This window comes from Trichoplusia ni, chromosome 11 (genome assembly GCF_003590095.1).
Source record: "Trichoplusia ni isolate ovarian cell line Hi5 chromosome 11, tn1, whole genome shotgun sequence".
Classification (NCBI taxonomy): Eukaryota; Metazoa; Arthropoda; class Insecta; order Lepidoptera; family Noctuidae; genus Trichoplusia; species Trichoplusia ni.
Window position 1 is genome coordinate 1,893,588 of NC_039488.1, and position 19,159 is coordinate 1,912,746.

General features: G+C 36.6%; 1 protein-coding gene across 5 annotated transcripts in view; it reads right to left on the reverse strand.

Moving 5' to 3' along the window:
- Positions 1–1,252: 1,252 nt before the first annotated feature.
- The window catches only part of LOC113498479 (synaptosomal-associated protein 25), a 30,550-nt gene continuing 12,643 nt past the window's right edge, over positions 1,253–19,159 (reverse strand). The window contains exons 2-8 of one of the 5 annotated variants that reach the window (XM_026878481.1): positions 15,554–15,644; positions 14,903–14,944; positions 11,474–11,522; positions 9,555–9,672; positions 9,052–9,180; positions 8,724–8,868; positions 1,253–3,052 (exon numbers count right to left, since the gene is read on the reverse strand). In XM_026878481.1, the coding sequence (XP_026734282.1) occupies positions 2,987–3,052; positions 8,724–8,868; positions 9,052–9,180; positions 9,555–9,672; positions 11,474–11,522; positions 14,903–14,944; positions 15,554–15,643 (639 nt within the window). In that variant the 5' untranslated portion in view covers position 15,644 and the 3' untranslated portion in view covers positions 1,253–2,986. Of the gene's footprint in view, positions 3,053–4,617; positions 6,959–8,723; positions 8,869–9,051; positions 9,181–9,554; positions 9,673–10,565; positions 10,615–11,473; positions 11,523–12,454; positions 12,504–14,902; positions 14,945–15,553; positions 15,645–19,159 lie in introns of those variants that run through there. The other 4 variants (XM_026878480.1, XM_026878479.1, XM_026878484.1 and 1 more) reach the window with 4 other exon arrangements.

Sequence of the window (19,159 nt, forward strand, 5' to 3'; positions counted from 1 at the left end):
TGTTAAGCAGACGACTAATGTTTGTCTGGCGTGGGAATCGAACCCACAAACTTCGGTATTGCATTCAGGGTCTAACCAAGTAACTTCTAAACTTACAGGAAAGTAGTAGGTACTTTGAGATATAATTGGTTAGGTAATGAGTACAAATAAAACAAGTCCTTGTAATTTAACAAATAAATAATGTAATTAGAAATTAACATTTTATACTATACTTTTATCTATTCTTAAAGAAAATAGATATAATTATTTTATCCTAAATAGTTAATATTTTTAGGCTGATTAAAATCATTATACAGATTATGCAGGCGGTAAATTTATACATCTATTGGTTAATTTGAATAGCTGTTAGAAAACAATCTACGGGTTGCGCACGCGCACCTCGCGCCACCGACACTATCTCTGTGGGCCGTGCGATTGATAAGTAGCACAGAGGGCTGTTGTCGATGGCACGACGTGACGTCAAAACGCAAAGTTTCGAGACAACACTGTTAAAACATTTCATTATTAAAATATGATGCACTTAGATAAATGGCCGCGAACCATCGGCCAGAGTATATCCTTAGAAACTAATACGATTGAGAGAAAAAGACATAGAGAAAATTTCGAAAACTCTTAACACTAACTGGTAGACGAGTATAATAATTTGTCAAGCCGCTGCCTTTAACATTCCTACACATTACTCCTAAGGCCGGTACATTTTATTTCGTCATACTTATAACAATACACTTTAAGTAATAATAAAGTTTTAAATATTCAACTATACGATATAGTTTTCATAGACTATTGCATTATATTCTGTAATCACATTACAACGCTATTAAATTATAATGGTTATGTACAGGTTGATGCTTTAAAAGGGGATTTATATAGGGTGTTCAAACTTTACATGAGCGATAATTTTATTCTAAGCGCAGTGTGCTTTTAGAATAATGTTATCTTTTAAAATATCAGCCTGTATGTATATTAACACGTCCATCTGTCACTAGCTACTCTTCCCATGGCAGACCAAGCGTCACGGGAGCTCCGTACACCGTCAAAGCGCTTACATCTTACAACTAATGTATCTACACGAAATAAAAAAGACAAAAAGCTAACCTTCAATATCTGTAACTTATCAAATATTAAATGCAACTCGTGAATACAAAACAATGAATTGAAATAATTAAATAAACTACGAATTCAGGCACCGTTATCTTAATCTAAGAAATTATTAGAAGCAAGATATAGTACATTCAATAAGAAAACGTTTGACTGAATGTTTCACATAAGAGATACTATAATCTCAACAAACATTATAATACTATAATAATATTTAATTATTAAAAATCTCACTAATGTTTAATTTAAGACGAAGACTTTCTGATAGGTATATCGTGTTCTGTTTTGCTGTTAACACCGTTCTGAAACGCTTAAACTCAGTGTACATATCATGAAGAGCAACGGATGTTTATAACGTTCAAAAATGGACTTTAAGATTAGAGGCATTACGTACATAATTGTGTGAACATTTAAATGTTGTCATGTTTACTATAATTAATGAACTTTCGGTACATAGTTTTAAAGTCTATTTTCGAGTGTCATGAAACCTGGTTCCTCTGTTCTTCGGCGTATGTGTGCCGAGCCCTACATTCCACGTCACGCCATTAAATAGCGCCAAAATAACTTGAGCCTTTCACGTCGCAAACATTCTCATTATAGCACGCTCCTATTTTATTATGTGCAAATGAATGTAAAACCTCTTTTATAGTAAGATTTTTGGGTGCTTTAGAGCAGTGCAGCTATTTTGAGTGAGAACGGCCATGGGTGACCATGTTTAATTTGGAAATCAACTACATATTGTAGAAAATTGACAATACAAGTGCTGTATTTGAAAATTGATTGGTTCTACAAATGGGCTACATTTTCAGAATCAAAATTAGGAGATTTCAGGAATTTATCGACGGATTTCGAACATTTTTCTGCCCAGTTCTGAAAAACTTGGATAAACTGGTCTAATTGAAATTACTTCAAGCGAGGTGTAGGGTTTGAATAATTATTATAACAACTTCGGTATAATATTTGTCTTACAATACATAAGTGACACATAAAAACAAAAGTTTTGGCACATTGCTCAAATTATACGCTCTCTTGCAAATGATTTATTCAGTGTTATTGTCTATACATATAGCATTATAAATCGAGATTTTATTTGAAAATTTTGATCATTAACTGTCAATAATTGAATTGAATTAATTAGGATAAAATTCTACTATTTTCGTGACATGCTATATGCAAAGGCAATATTGATAACAGCTTAAATGATATGGCAAGAAACATTTCATAACAAAATGCTTTCGATTCAATAAATATCCGGGTAAGTACGGTTAGTACATAATAATGCAATAATTAATTAATATATATTATAGGTTATCTTTGACAAATGACTAGGAACACGTGTCAGTCAGTTTGTCCGCAAGCCTAGTACAACAGCGACATAAATCAAATTATTGCATTGTTTATTAAACGCGAATTAATTTATATAACTGTACTTACCACATAAATAACTCTTATAGAAATCGTAAAATGACGCTTGCTAACATGGCAACATTTCGCGAACTACATTTAAATATTTATTACATGGCAACATTGCTATCTAAAATTTCATATTATTTATAAAGGCCCTTTAGAAGGACGTAAACTTCATACATCATACATACATAGATATGGACAAACCGCAGTGAGCAAGCGTCGTGTTTGGCGGGAATTATGAGCTTTTAAAGTATTTGTTTTAGTTGTGGAAACGAGACGCAAGATTGCACCGCATAGAGCGTTGTTTCGCTTTCACAATGGAAACATATGTACTGTAAAAGCTCATAATACAGGCACAATGCTTGTCTGAATGATCTTTTGCAGTTACATAATATACATATATATGTTGGTATTATTATATATTAATAAACATGCATGTATTGCAAGCGTCATCTTAGTAACAGCAAGTGCGAGGTGTTTAAGACTTGAGGAGTTTGTTTGCGCGCTGGTTGGCCACCGCTATGCGTGTCTCGTTGCTTTCGCCCTATAAAAAGACCCCATTGTACTCTTACAATACACAAATCAAGTCACACACAAATTATACCTTAACTTTAACGATTTAAGGTCGAAAATATATTAAAAAGGGATCTTACAAAAAATATCAAAAAGTTAGTAGGGGACGGGGAAATTACCAAATAAAAAATCGAGGAATTTCAAATCAATGAAGACAAAAACTCAACACAAACAAAACAAAAATGATACGGGTAAAAAAACCGGAGGAAAACCAATCAAAATGATATAGGGACAAAAAAAAAAAAACAACACAGGGATATCATTTTCAAATTGTTAATTTTTCGGACAGCACAAACCCTTTTCACATGTAACTGCACATCACAAACGAATATAAACCTTATAGGGTAGCACTGTAGCATCATTTTTCATTGTTAAAATTATTTTTACATTTCTACTGTAAATTCAAAGCTAAGCACACCAATATCCTTTTGTTTTCACAAAATGTGCCGCTACATGCGAATCTCAGTCCCTAAAAGCCTTCATATCTTCAGCGATTTCGGCCTCAAGCGTAACACTACAATTACACTACGACACTAACTCAGTGTCAAAACTGACTGAAAGTGAGTGTCAGGATGTCTGTATTTATTACGACACACTGACACTACATCATGTTTATAATTTATTAAGAATAGTATTGTCGTCATCAAGAGACAAAATTTTGGAGCATAAATATTCAATGTGTCGTTAAGACTTTCTTGTATCCTAAGTGTCGTAATGCAAGGTAGTTTAATACGTCTTCAAAATGTCGTAATGACAAGCCGTTGTGCTCATATCGCCTTAAATACAAGCTGTGCTCGCTTTTAATAAGTGCTTATTAATATTGAAATATACTCACAGTCTCCAGCGATGTTTTGTGTTCAGTTTGTTTGTGTGTGTAGTCTCGTGGATACGATTACTGTGACTAGTTAGTTTTCAATGGTATGGAGCCGTATTATAAGAATTTTTAACTAAAATTTCGATTGTTTGTTATTTGGTAATTAATGAGAACATTGAGAACACACTAGTTTTTGTGTTGCTTTTCTATAAATTTTATGTCAATTTTTATGATTAATTGACCAAACAAATAGTATTTTGGTTTGTGAATCAATCATAGCAATTGTGATAATCAAAGAATCCACAATGTAATCGCATTAATTTGTCCATTTTACTCAATTCACTAAGTGGTCATTCTAGTGAAAGAGATCGAACCATTCAGACATAAGATGTTAGCGTTATCTCTTCCACTCAACAGTATTTAGCTTATACATTTTTATAATACGGCCCCAAGACTTTAATTACGTTTTGTATACGTCTGTTCTATGTTAATTTAATTTAATATTTATTTGTATCATTATCATTACTTACAATATATCGCGACATTCTAAAATCCCTCTCTTATTGCTCGCCTATACATAGTCCTTTTATTATATTAATTTGTTTTCATTGTGTCAATCGGTATATCGAATACATACTACGTAGTTAAGATATAATATCTAAAAAGTTACAGAAAACAAAATCTCACACATTAAATAATAAGGGAAAATAAATAACTTAAAATCATCTTGTAAATGAAATGATTTATTTTTCTCATAAAATAAATAAAAATACTAATTCATAAATTATGATAGTTTAACGCTAGTTAGATAGCTACACTGTTATTCTAAGTTACATTATTTAGCGTCTTTCCATATATCTCATAGCAGCAGATATGTATGTAATTGCAGAGATATGTAAAAGCTATTTTACTGTAGTGGTTATAATTTTACCATTATAAATAATGAGGCGAAAATGGTTACAACGTTTGACTAAATTAATTGTCTAATTTGAGCCTTTAGGAAACATTTTTAAGTCATCTATTAGGTTTAAATTTATATGCAAATACGTACATATTCACTCCTATGAAGACTTGAGTTATGATGAGATCTGATGCTTCAGATAGTTAAGTTCTCGAAGACATGTGACTTGCTAACACTATTCACTTAAATTCAAACTATTATCACATATCCACACATCCCTAGCACTCACATTGTACCATTTATTCATCCCCTCTTACTAAATAGCCTAATCAAATGATCAGCATATTCTGCTCTTAATGCATTTGACTAATATGCAATTATTATAATAATAAATTATAATGTTTAGTGTTTATATAATAGGGAATAATGTTTTGGAACTATAGGATAGCCGTTAAACAAAGATCTTATGAGATTTGATCCCATTATTGGAGTACATAACATCTTTATATTTTCTTTACACAATACACAACATGTTTAAACAAAACTCGGTCTAATTTTAAATATTTTTTCTGTGAACGATGATAAACAACTTTCTAAGAGTCATTAAATTCTTATCTTCTTCTTTTAGTACGGTTTTAAAGATTTAAACCGCAGGTCTCTGGCGTGGCACAAACATAAGAAATCTTAAGTGCGCTAGTTGCCTCACGCTAACTGCCTATCATTTTAGAAGTAATCATTAATTTGTATGAATTAAAAGACATTGATGCGTGCGGAATATGAACCTACGACTTGGCTACATCAGTATCGCCTCTCAACAAAAAAAAAAAAATAATTAGCACAAAACATTAATCTTGCCATAAGTATACATTTGGGGAACCTTCTTTCCGAAAAAGACCATAACTTTCTTAAAAAGAATTGATTATTATCGCACAAAACCGTTATTTAAAATATAACCAAGCTTTGCTGAAACCGCTGTAAGTGAATATAGAGTTTATAAAACAAACAGTATTATAGACATTATATAAAGTTTGCGAAGCGATATTTTCAACTAGCGACAACAGTAACACTACACGTTAACAGGGGGTAAATGCAATTTCTCAAAATAAATGTCACGCATTAACCTCTTAAACTTTTAATTGTGTATTACGTTCTATAATAATTTCAGTATATGATACGACTGCGTAAATACGATTATATAAGTTTATAACATGATCTACTGCATGAAATGAGCACCAAAAACTATTTGTAAGAAGTTTTGTAGTTTTGTATCGGGCATTGTATGGTGATGACGATTAATAAAGACGATCAAGGGGTACGCATATTGCAAAAATAAAGGAATTCCTCGTGGTTAAAATTAAGTACGAAATGACGTCGCAATGCGCACAATGGTCCGATTTCGAGTTAACTTGCGGCGAAAAGGAGCCCATCAACTAGTAATTAAATAAATTAGGTATACCTAAACTTTTCGAAAAATTTGAAGTGAGCTTCGCTTTCGGCTGTTGAAATTGTTATTGCAGATATTTCTCTAGTATCTAGAGCTTACATGTATTGTGGGGAAAGAAGCTGCCTTGTATTTTAAGCTACCGTAGACTGCACCTTTGTTGAATAGCACCGAGCCACTTTTAGATAGTGTAGGGGTATATCTTATGACCCGATACAAAACTACGTGTACTTATTCTTCTAAACATCCATCAACATTTCTTAAAACTTGAGCGTCGAGGGTAAGCAGAACGGGTAGAGACAAAAACTGCGGTGTTCACTTTATACAGTAACATGAAACGATTACACGATAATTATTTTAAATTACACTTGGATAAATGTATCTCGAGATAGAAGTGAGACACTAAGCAAAATATTTTTTTATTTAATTATACCGGTTGCAGATCCTTACAAGCTAAACCTACGAAAAATAAGACATAAATCTCTTAGAAAACAATACAATCTTTTACGACTTTTAGAGGAAAATAATAATAATAATAATTCTCGAGTTTGATAACTGATAGTGATAGTTTCCGTGTGTGTATCTGCAACCGGTCCGTCGGACGCGGCGACCACGAGACCGTGTGTGTGTGGTGTGTGTGTGTGAGTGCCGCCGCCGTTTACTTGAGGAGCTCGTGCGCGCGCTGGTTCGCCAGAGTTATCCTCGTTTCGTTCGATTCGCCCTATGATTAGAACACGCGTTTTGTTTCTTGTTCAATTCACAGCGACTTTTTTTTTGTTTCGTGTTATTTGGCCTTCTTGAATGTTTTCGATTTAAGGCGTACAGGTCTGATTAACGCTTTTTGTATCAGTTGTATTTTACTCAAAAACTTAAGAAAGCTGATCTTCCTTATATCGAAAATAATAAGAGGTTTAATAGGTACAGTGAAAAATCGAGTGTTCTGGCCATCAGTCGCTGTCTTTTGAAACAAAAGTAATGTACTGTTAACATTGATGTGAATGAGTGTTAGTTATGGAGTCTAATTCTGAGGGTACGGTAGGTATGTTAGTCAGATGGATGTGACAACTAGCCAACATATACACAATGGTGTGGAGATGTGTTTCGGAGTATTCGGTAACATGTCCTGAACGTCACTCGTAAGACATATATAAAATTTCACAACCACCAATATCTAATCACATTCTTCTACAAGAGATAGACATGCGTCGAGTGAGGACAGAAGGAAATGATTTTATTGCCAGATAAGCGAGTGAAACGAAGTTTTTGATGCCAATAAGCTAGAAGAGGTCATAGAGTTACAAAAGATCACAAGTCGCACTTCCACTGCTAACGTGACAGGCACAACACTTAGATGGTGAAATGTTCATGAATACGGCGAGACACAGCTGATATTGTTCACACAATATTCTGCTGTGACTCAGTGTTGAATCTGACCCAAATATTCTTTAACAAATTTCGAAATTTCAGAAGTTTTTTTTTCATTTTATCCTTAATCCTTATTCGATTATTTTAATCAATTGCGTGAGGAAGATTTGTAATTTTATATATTTAAGCTTTTTTATCGGGATCCCTCGACTAGCTCCCTTCGCAGTTTCGTCACGTCTGCTCAGTATTACTCCGAAACTAGTCACGCAATAATGATTATTAATGCGCGTGAGTTAATTGTTTTGAAATTATTATTATTATTTGAACATTTGGGTAAAACTTCACACTTCGAAAGTAGGTAGTAACGACAACATCAATATTTTATTTAGAAAAATATTAGTTCATCAAAATTTGTAAGAAAATTGTTCTTTTAAATTCATGAAAGAGAAAAAGTTTAAAAGTTTAAAGACTTGTTCTGGGGCAAAATCTAATAGAAAGCACGCGAACTCGTATTTCCTAACTTAGCAGTACGTGGCAATGTAGGAAAGTAATTTCTTGAAATGTTGAAATTGATGTGAAATTGAAATAATGTTGAAATAAGATAGAAGTAGACCGTACTGGGAGGAATACTACGTCGCATTGCCACATACTATGTCAGAATTAAATTAATTTATTATAATGTTGATTTCAATTTTATTCTTTTGCCTATCTTTTTTTCTATCATAATATGTAGATCAGTCCATTTTTCTCGTTGATTTTGTCCTTTTAGTACACCAACATGACATTAGTAAATAATCTTTACCTTTTTGACTTTGAAAGTCAAAAAGTAGGTTTGACATTGAAATTAGCCAAATGTCCAAGACCAAAACACCTGGCCTTCTAAATTGGACAGCTCTACAGCGGTTCCAAAAAACGATTATAAACTTCTGGGTTCAATCCAAAAAAATATCATTTAAATAACCAATTTAAGTTCCATTAGTCGTATAGGTACACGCTCTCACAAACCAAATGGCCATATGAATATTGCTCACATCAAGATCCCTAATTAAAACAGTCATACGAGTTCGCGTGCACAGGGTGTTGTAAAAGAGAGGTTGTCGCGAACCAGGGTTGACGGTTACCTTGCGGTTGATGCGGTCGATCTGGCGGTTCTGGTTCTCCAGCTCGGAGCCCATGTCGAGCGCCATGTTGCGCAGGTTACCGATCATCGTGTTCACTTGGCCCATGTTCTCCTCCATCTCGTCTTCGCGGGCGTCATTTGTTATCCTGAAATCATTTTGGGGTTTAATTATTTTTATTATACTGAAATCGATTTTTGCGATGTCATAAGTATATTTTTTGAAAATTTATTCATTTTGCAACTGCAATAAAACGACAAACTTAAAAAGAAAATCGATTGCTTTCAACGCCTACAATGTACGAATTACTTTTAAATTGTTTTGGACTGACCTTCCTATGTAACCGGCTTGTGGTCCTATACCGTTGCGCTCGTCCATCACCCTCTGGGGCTGGTTGTTGACCACCTTGCCGTCATCGTTGCCCTTCCACGTACCGTCGTCCTCCTTGAACGATGCTCCCCTAGAAACACCATGTAAGGATATTGAGATTCTGGTTGACAATGTATCTGAATTGAAGAGTAAGGAATAAATTTGGATGTAGGTAGGAGAGGCAACTACAAGTGTAAAAAGAATTAGGAAAATAGAGCATGTAGGAAAATCTTTTTGTAAACGATCTTATAAAAGTTTAAAACCTTCAAACCGCGGTTTAGTTAGTTGCAGGATTGGGATGAGTTTTGGGAAACATTTCATCATCTTTATTGTTTAGACCAGTGACGTAGCGATTCCTACTGACAAATTGTACACACATCGACAGACAACCTAGTTTATTTGTGTAAAGAGGGTTAGTTTCCAACACACGAGCTCTGGTTAGTCGTAGTAATGATCGTTACGCACTTGTTGCAGGGCAGGACACAGATGCCGCAGCACTTCTCCATGCCCGACAGATTCTTCTCGGCCTCGCGCATGTCCGCGTTGATCTGGTCCATGCCCTCCTCGATTCTGTCCAATTGCTCTGTTCACACACATCAACAAACGCTTTAGATCCACCCCTGTCAAACCACCTTCAGTTATGTGTTCAAGCTCCTAACTCAATTTCCAAATTATTACTTTCGCGATCATTATTAAATTTCTTTTTGTTAATTTATTTTTTTGATTCCAACTCAATTGTAAATTCTCAACGCTCTCGACAATAACCAGCGCTGAGTGTAAGACATGTATTCGGTATCGGTAGCTGAGTATTAATCAACTATTTATGTCCATGCAAGCTTTACTCTCCTACAGCAATTCTATTAATTTCATGGTCAACGCTAATATTTAAGCATCTAACGTTTATCTGAAACAGTATCTTGTAGTGCTCGTGTTATGTCTTACACTCGATCTGGTTAAAACTAGTTCAAAAATTATTATTTACCTTTGAATAAAATGATGTATGTGCTGACACTAAGTGATTACATTACCGTACTCGTAGTGACAACAATTAGAAAACATTATCTATATATCACGTTATAAAAATCTAATCATGCAATAAACAGCAATATCGAAGAAGACGTGCATAGCTGGATGCGTGACAAATAACTAAATAAAATAATCCATACAGTTTAACAGAATCAGATAATCTCTTCGCCCCAGTCCACAAGCGAGCGTGCGACTGTGCGACTGCGGGAGCGAGATCGTTTGATGCACTTTAATCACTAGCTTTATTTATGATCATGACAAACAAGTTTTACCTTCACTTTTTATCCGTTATAAATATACTGTTAGCAGATTTTCAATCGGTAACATATTTATTGTTATAAAGTCATTGCCATTCAACGAACTTTTATAAATTATCTGAACTGGCATTTCAGACAAAAGCTTTACTAAATTATGAGTGATGCAAAATAGTATGTACTACTGGATGCTTACCGCCCTGTTCATCCAGCATGACCAGGGTTTTCATGCCCACCTCGTGACTCTACAACACAATAATGATGTCACTATAGCTCGCCAAACGAATGCGGTGAGGAGTCGGGGGCGGCGCGCGCGCAGGCGCAGCGCCGCGCGGGCGTCGCAACTCATACCAACACAAACAAACTGATAACTAAACAGAACAGAACATGGCGGGCGCGGGCGGGCGCGGCGACCGCTGCGACATGTCACGCACGTCGCCGGCCACCCGCCCGGACCTCACCATGGGACAAAATAAATCAACTTAGCAAATGAGCGTATCCATTAAGCCATTCCTAAATGAAACGTGAATATAGCAAAGTATTGATTTATTGAAGAAGAAAAATGAACAAACTAATATGTAGTGCGGCGAGGAGCGGCCTCGCCGACAGACACAGACGCATCGAGCTAATAGTTACAGACCTACGAGCTAACATTAACAGTACGCTGCCAGCCATGGAGATGAAGGCGGATACCAGTTACTATACGTCGAACAGACATCGGTAACACGCGCATTCAAGTCAGTACCGCAGTTACGGAAGAGAACAGTAGATCGGAAAGATAAATAAATATACCTATAAAAAAGCGTATCGATATCAACGGAAGAACTAAACAGATTGCGCAGCTCATTCAAATTAAATCTTCAGCAAAAGATAGAAACAGTCTTTTGCGACAATTAGCAACGAACGGCCATCGGGCTTATCTATTTACACTATATGTCAAGGTCATCCCCATCGAAACATAGATACACACGCAACATCGATCTCAGATAAGTCGTTATTTAAGAGAAACGTCAAAGAAAAACAAAGAGATTAATGTTATTAACTGCACATTCAAACACAGACGTTCTCACGTTTCGACTACCCATGTGTCAGTTTAACTCTTACCGCCCTGGTGACTCAACATATGAAGCGCTTGCCCCCCGGCGTCCTCGCTCTATACATAAAATACAAATCAAAATAATATATCGTAGGAGAGAGTATCGGGGTGTGTGGGTGGGTGGGTGCGGTGCGCCGTCGGGCGGGCGCACGGGACGCGCGTGCGTGCGCGAGTGCGGCGCGAGCGCGGCGTTCAGCGGCGGCCAGCGTGACGCGTGACGCTTAGGGCGTGGCGGAGGCGACGGGCGCGTGCGGCGTGCCGGCGAGCGGCGCGGCCGGCGCGCGGGCGCCCGCAGCCACCGGCGCCAAGGACGCGACGGACGCGACGCCCGCGCCGCTCGCCGCTAACACACACTACTCGATCACAACGACATGCATGCAGTGAAGCTTGCAAGTAAAACCAGATTTAGTTTCATCTGTGCTCAGTTTCATATGATTCATGATTTATTGTGTGATGTTAAGAGTCGTGCGTTGAGGAGAAGCGTTTCGAATTTACTTTGCTCGTTCATTTAGAATCGTTTATATGTGAATTCAGTAAAGTTGTTAATTTAGAGTCGAGTACAAACATCTGAAATGCAGAATGTATAAGTATCGGTACGACCGAATATATACGGTTTGTTATGTCGAATCGTTCGGCCTGCCTGACGTCGTAGAACGTAGAGCTCGTTGTTAAGTTGTGCAAAGTGGTGTATATTATCTACATAACGAATAAATATACAAAGATGTGGGTTTTCCGTGATCATCTCCGTGTGTGAGTTTTACAATGCTAACGGTCATTGTTCAGAGGATGCCCGCACCTTTGCATTGTAATAGCAGTGACGTAATTTTAAATACATAATCAATGCGATACCCCCTTTAATATCTTCTATATCGGTGAGCCCATCTTCGGGTCGGCTGAAAACCCTACGATGCTCAACAAAGTTAGCGAAAAAGGATAAAATAGATAAAATTGTAAATAATGTAGTGTTGCAAATTTTGCAGATCACTCACCTCCCTGGTCGTCTAGAGCGACCAGAGTACGAATGCCGGCCTCCTTGCTCTACGCCGCAGAAACAAAAAGTCACAGAGCATGTTAGTTGTGAGGGGTACAGTAGAGTGAGTGGACAGTGCGCGCCGGCTGTATGCTCGGAAGTAGGTATGTCACGCGGGAGGACGCGGGCCCGTCGACCCTGGAGCCCGGGAGTCCGTGACTCCAGCAGTAGATAGGCACCACACTCGCGGGCGGCGACGGAGACGGACACGCGTCCTCCCTTGTGTCTGAACTGTGTTGTTTAGAGTAATGCTGAGTCTGTATCGTGTCGTCATACCATGTGATACTTGGCGCAGACATACCGGCATATATAGACAAGGAAATCATAATGTCAAATTAATGTTCTCAAACTATAAACTTAAAAGAGTACAAAAAAGACTATTAAAAGAAAAAAAAACGAAGTATTCTCTGTAAAATCAAATGTTAAGAACCAATTATAAAACAGTAATGTGGGTAACACTGATATAATTTTGATTAGGTTCATGTATATTGTGTGAGAGTTAGCATTAGGTGTAGCTCGATATATTTGTTGGAGTCCAGTGGCAGGTATGGGGGTGTGTACACGCCCACATATTGACAGTAATGTGAATGTTCAAGAAGGCATGAAAATCATACAACATAATAGTACAGTCAACAACAGAGAGCAGCCACTACAACAGAGACCTAAGATACAGATTGAACTAAAACAGGATAGAACGTACATCAGCACACTGATCAGGACACAGGCATGGCCGGGCGCGCCAGATCAGTTAGTGCCGGGACGTTGTTACACGAAATCATAAACACATAGAACAATAATGTCATCTATGAAGAGTAGAAGTATCGTTACCAGACAGGAAATTAAAACAGTAATAGAAAGTGCGTTGAAACAGTGACTCAGCCTCGGACGCAGGTTACTTTACTTTGAATCCGAGTTGTAGACAAGGGTCTCATTAGAAGCAAGCCCAAGCACAATGGATTGACTAGTATTTTTTTTTTCAATATCAAAAGCGCACGTATTTTGTTCAAATCACGTACTAACAGGGGTACTAACATTAGAGAAGTATATAAACTAAATATGGGACTCGGATTCTATAGTGGACGATAATGGGCTTCATGCTTTGAAACCTAAAACAGCATTCGGGAGTAATTACAGGAGCTGACGGTTAAACACTCGATTTCGAGTTCATATCTTGTTTGTTTGATCAAGCTAAGGAGGCAATGTTCTAGTATAACAAATCTGTTAATTAACTGTCAGCCCGAGGGCCGGTGCGGCCAGGGAGGTAATAATCACATAAAATGTACAGTTCACTACGAACAACACAAAGGGCTATAGAAGTCTAACATTTTCGGACACAGTAAGGCACGGATCATGCAACACCCATATATGTATGGTTATAATAACATATAATGCTGATAACATATTATATATCATACTTGTATGTAGGATTCAAAATAAAATAGGATTATATGGTTGGAGTACTACAATAAATATACATACACACATTTAGAAAAAAAGATAAAACAAAAATAATATTTAGCGACATCGAAACACAACAGCCAGGGATAGCAGAGGCTGCGCCCTAAGGGGGGGGGGGGACGTCAGAGACCAAACCGAGCTTGGGGCTATCCAGACACATCCGCTATACCCCTCACTCCCTCGCATCGAGAACACCTCTCTCACAGATGATTACAATATAACACATAATCGACAAAATAACTAAACATAATTAAACTATGAGGGGAAACAAATGTTTAATTTTAACTGAAACGCGTCTACGGATATACAAGACCGCACAGTTATATTGTCTTAATTCTTTCTATTAGCATTATGCAATAGATAGGATCTTCCAGTATTGTCGCACGCTTGGAAAATTAATAGTCAGTTTATTAATCACACAATTATTACAAGATCACATTATCAGACTGTTAGAATGAAGTTGATATAAAAACAAAACAAAGCTTTATAGTTAGTTTCAAAACCCAGATTAATATGTTAAAGTTTTCATATCAAATTCTTGTTAATTTTGACTGGCATGAAAGGGAAATAACGATAAATAAGATAATTAGTACAATTTGCGAGGTATTCTCGAAATTCCACACATCGGTTACTCCCAATACAAGTTACTCAGTTCCATGGTTTATTACATAATGTATGTATTACATCACAGCAAAATGCTGTATTTATTGACAATTTGAGAAGGATGAGTTGCACACACAACCGTGAATGTTATTTAAAAATGTCATTTTGATTGCACCGACCAAGAACGTTGCTAAAAATTCGTTACTATTGCTTTTGGGTTTAATCCGTTCTCAAGTTATGGAGATACCGGTATAATCGTTGATGTATTGTACAGCTCAGCCTTCGTATTTAACAACCTTATTTAAATCTTATTTCTAAGTGATATTTAAGCACTGTGTGAGCTCACCTCTTCGCATAGCATCATCATGCGCCGCGTCGACTCCAGAGACTGAAAACGTACAACAAACTCTATTATTTATTCATTCAAACTAGATTGAAAAGTTTTCCATACTCGTATTTTCTTGAAGACCGACAAAGACCCTCGGATTCCAAATAGAAGTTTCTTCGTTCACTATAATCAAAGTTTATCGAACTTTTATTTTACTTTATTTTCCTTTCCAAGTTTTCTAAGTGCAAGTCGTAAAACTGTAAATGAATGACGCGTTTCAAGTGTTTAACATAAAGTAACTTTGAACAGTTATTGCTTCGCGTCTGGAAAGTCAAGAATACATATAAAGTTACAGTCAGCAAAATGAATTTCAATAAACTTGACAGTTACAGCGTTGAATAAGAATTTAATATCGGCGTTCAGCGAGTCCTAAGTTTTTCCTAAGATTATCTTTTTAATATTGTTGCTTTCGGCATCCCGTTTCAGGTGAAAGACGTAATGAATTACTCGAATATACTTATATTACGTCGAATACCACAGCCGCTACGCGTAGAGTTGCTGGGAAGAAGGGGCGAATCGAATTACCCTGGGGAACTCCGTTTCTGTTTGTCGGAAGTATTACAAGTTTAGATATAAATACTAATAACAACAAGTGTTGGTAATACGGACCTCGTCGGTGACTTGACCGGCGCGCATCTGGAGCTGTTCCAGCTCGCTGCGGGGAGCGCCATTTTCGGCGGGTGGCGCTGCTGAAGGCATCCTGAAACAAGAAAATATAATTTCAATTAACCTTTTAAATGTATGTGGAAGGCTTCTGATGATAATTGATACAAATTGTTTTGAAATTAATAATCCTTAAGATTCCTTTACAGGAGTGGTGGTCATGGATAGTATAAATTGAAATGTCGAGTCAGTTTAAGTAGAACGCACAAAACATTATCTCATATTCTGATCTGTTTTCAGTGCCAAGCTGCGAGAGGTTCATATGAGATTTTGTTAGCCTTCTCAACGTCATTACCATCTCAAACTTACCTACTGTATAAGAGTTTTTTTAGTTGATTGTTTAAAATCACACACTGTTTACAACAATCGTTTGCACAATAGATAAACGCGAAGTAGTTAACAATAATAGCAGCTGCAACGTCTGGCCTTGTCCTAACCTTACGCGTAACCTTATGTTAGTTAACCATCCCGTGTTAGCAGACGAGGTACGATGATCTGGTATAAATTAACACCCCTGACACGATACAGTTATGTAAATGTTGTTCTATATTGTACATCTCTAGAATAGATATTTCTATATAAAGGGATCCTTCAGGGTCACATTTATAATCCACACATTAAGGTAGATTTGCCGGAAGGCTCAAATTTAGGTAAGTCTATGATTTGCGATATGCTAACGAAAATGCCTGATGAAAACGACTACTGGAATGATGGTTATAAATTATAAGTCGTTCGTTTTTGGTTTTAGGGAAAATGCATTTCCAATTTTTGCGTGTTTGGAACCTTGTTAGTAGACACTAACAAGGTTTGTAAAACATTTTTGTTTTCATTTGTTTGCGTGTCCGATGGTATCGCTCCATGGTAGCACTTGGAAAGGGGTATAATAATATTAAGGAATCGAAAGTGTAGCATTTACCTACCGTTAAATTAAAACGGCATGCTTTGCATACAGGCTTTCAGTGGACACGTGTAACTAAAGGTTGTAAGTCCCGACCTTTAAACCCACGCCGTTAAATTTATTTGCTGGCTCGTGCAGCACGTGGGTAGTTAAGCTAGAATGAAATGCAGGTGACATTTTCCTCCCGTTATTACGGTTCCGTACCCAAGTGGAAAAGTTGTAGGATCATTATTTGAATGGGTGACTAATTTTAGTTACAAATTAATTTAGCCTATTTGTGCGGAATCCTGATTATCTCGAGTCCAGTTGCCAAAAGAAATGTCTGTTTATAGAATGTTATTAGATTAAGTTTAACGGAATACTCTACCCACACAATTTGGTCAATACCGATACTGAATGAAGTAATTACATAAATAATGTTTGACCTACGTCATAGCGTGCATAATACAATTACTGTCTTAGTACAAGCCTTTTTAATAATTCAGTTAGTCTCACGAAGTAATTTCTTCAACATATAGGTCGTACGAGTCTGGAATATGTCTAAAAAAGCTCAGTTTTCCTAACGACTTGCGAAAGTTAATCCCGAGGGGTGTGTCAGAAACTTTAGAAAAACGAAAGAGAAAATTATCAAGGACTTTTCACAATGTGGGGCTTACAGCAAAAAAGGAGGTTCCGAAGTAAGCAATCATTACAGAAAAGAGATTTTCTATTAGAGTAGTCCAGGGAAGTCGGTCATCTGTAAATTCGAATGGTTAACCAAAATTGTTAAAATATTACCAAGCAGTTCCATTATTAAAATGTCGTGAAAATTTGAGGCCGGTTTTGGACTTTTGTACCATACTGCAAAAAAAATATCTCTCCATGATGCACATACATATATCAATGTTTCTATTCTAGTACATTAAATAGGAAAATCCACTAATTTGTTTTAAGTAAGGCTACAAAGGTGTCACTTACCCCCCAGAGCACCTTAATTAGGGCAGATTAGACCGTTTATTTCGGGCACGCGTTTTATCGCGACATAAAAACGGCAGTGTCTCATCCGGCGCCAGCCTTTACATGAAAATGTTTCATAACATCGGTCTACGGGAGACCTCTCATAATCTACCTCAATTTACCACTTTTGAGGTCAAAACGTTAATTAAATAAACACTTGAAATAAACTACATGTTGTTAAATTGTTTGTACGCGAATATAGAGGGATTCTATTGTTGTGTCTGAGAATTCTACGGATACCTTTTATATAAATGATATCCCTTATCTTTTAAGTATTTAGAATGTTACTTGGGGTTTTTATTTGTAAGAATGCAAAATGACTATCACCATAATACTAATACGAAAGTGTTTCATATATAAAAGGTATGTTCGGTGGTGAAATATGATAAACTGTTTCATAACGGCAAATTGAATTAAACGTTTGCGACATGATTTGGCCTCTCGCCAAAAAAGTTCCTGTGCTAACACTTTTATTGCCGAAAGAGCCGACTTACCACTGACTAAAATAAAACGGGCCTTAAAATTGGTAACGGAAACTTCTAGATTTTGTGTTATCATTGAATTTAGAATATTGAATTTAGAAACGAAACGTTAACAAAGAACAAACGAAAGTAATTGGCTTAGCGTTTTAAATTGCTAATAGCGAATTTATTTCATAGCCGTTATATTTCAGTAACGACTGAGTTCCTATACAATTAACATGTAGATCGGAAACATTCCTGTTGACTAGACCTTATGTTCTTTGAATACTTTAATTCAATAAGAGCACATACCTTTAAAATGTAGAAGGAAATTAAGCGTGTTTTTACATTAGAAAATACATTTGTAAAACGCTTTGTACATTGCGTATCCGTGTATTCATTAAAACGCGCCCTTGGTAAACGAGATCATGTGTCAGTTGCTGTTAATTGCGTTTATTGAAACATCGAGGCCCACAAACTTTTGTAATTACAAAAGCGTATAAAATTTCAATTTTGGGATTTCACGAGCAATTACTTTTAACCTTTCAAAAACATCCAGAGCATCCATTGCCTATTAATCAAAAATGTATATTGCCGTAAAACGTAAATTGATGTATAATTTACTTGGTTATTACGAATTCATGAAGCTGAAGTTGTTTATTTTTAGACAGGCATTACAGGCTTGCAAATGTCGTATCAAATATACAAAGGCAGGACACCCTGTGGGTGGGGCGGCCTTGACGCGTCGTCGCCTGAACAAAGGGCGGGGGCAGCCAATCTCATACGTGCCGCCTTCCTAAGCCCGGCTTGTTTGTACAGCGGGACGCGGATTAGCATTCGCTAGGAAAAAACACACTTGTTATTCATGTTGAATTTCAGCATAAAGGAATTTTGAAATAATATTTTTTTATTCTGTCCCCACTAGATTTTGATTAGGCACGAAATTTCAAGGTTAAGATTAAAGGGTACGTTCTTCTGCGACTATCTTTTAGATTTATTTCAATGTGTTATTATGAATTCTTACTAAGCGCAAGCATGATATAATACTTCAGGATAAAAATTGTAGAAGAAAAAGGTCGCTCAGATTTCTCATTATTTATGAGTTGGTTGACTTCCAACAGTGCGGAAGCAAAACGGTTTTATCACGTGCCTCCATACACCGCAGCTGACAAACACGTAACAGCTTTGATATACGCG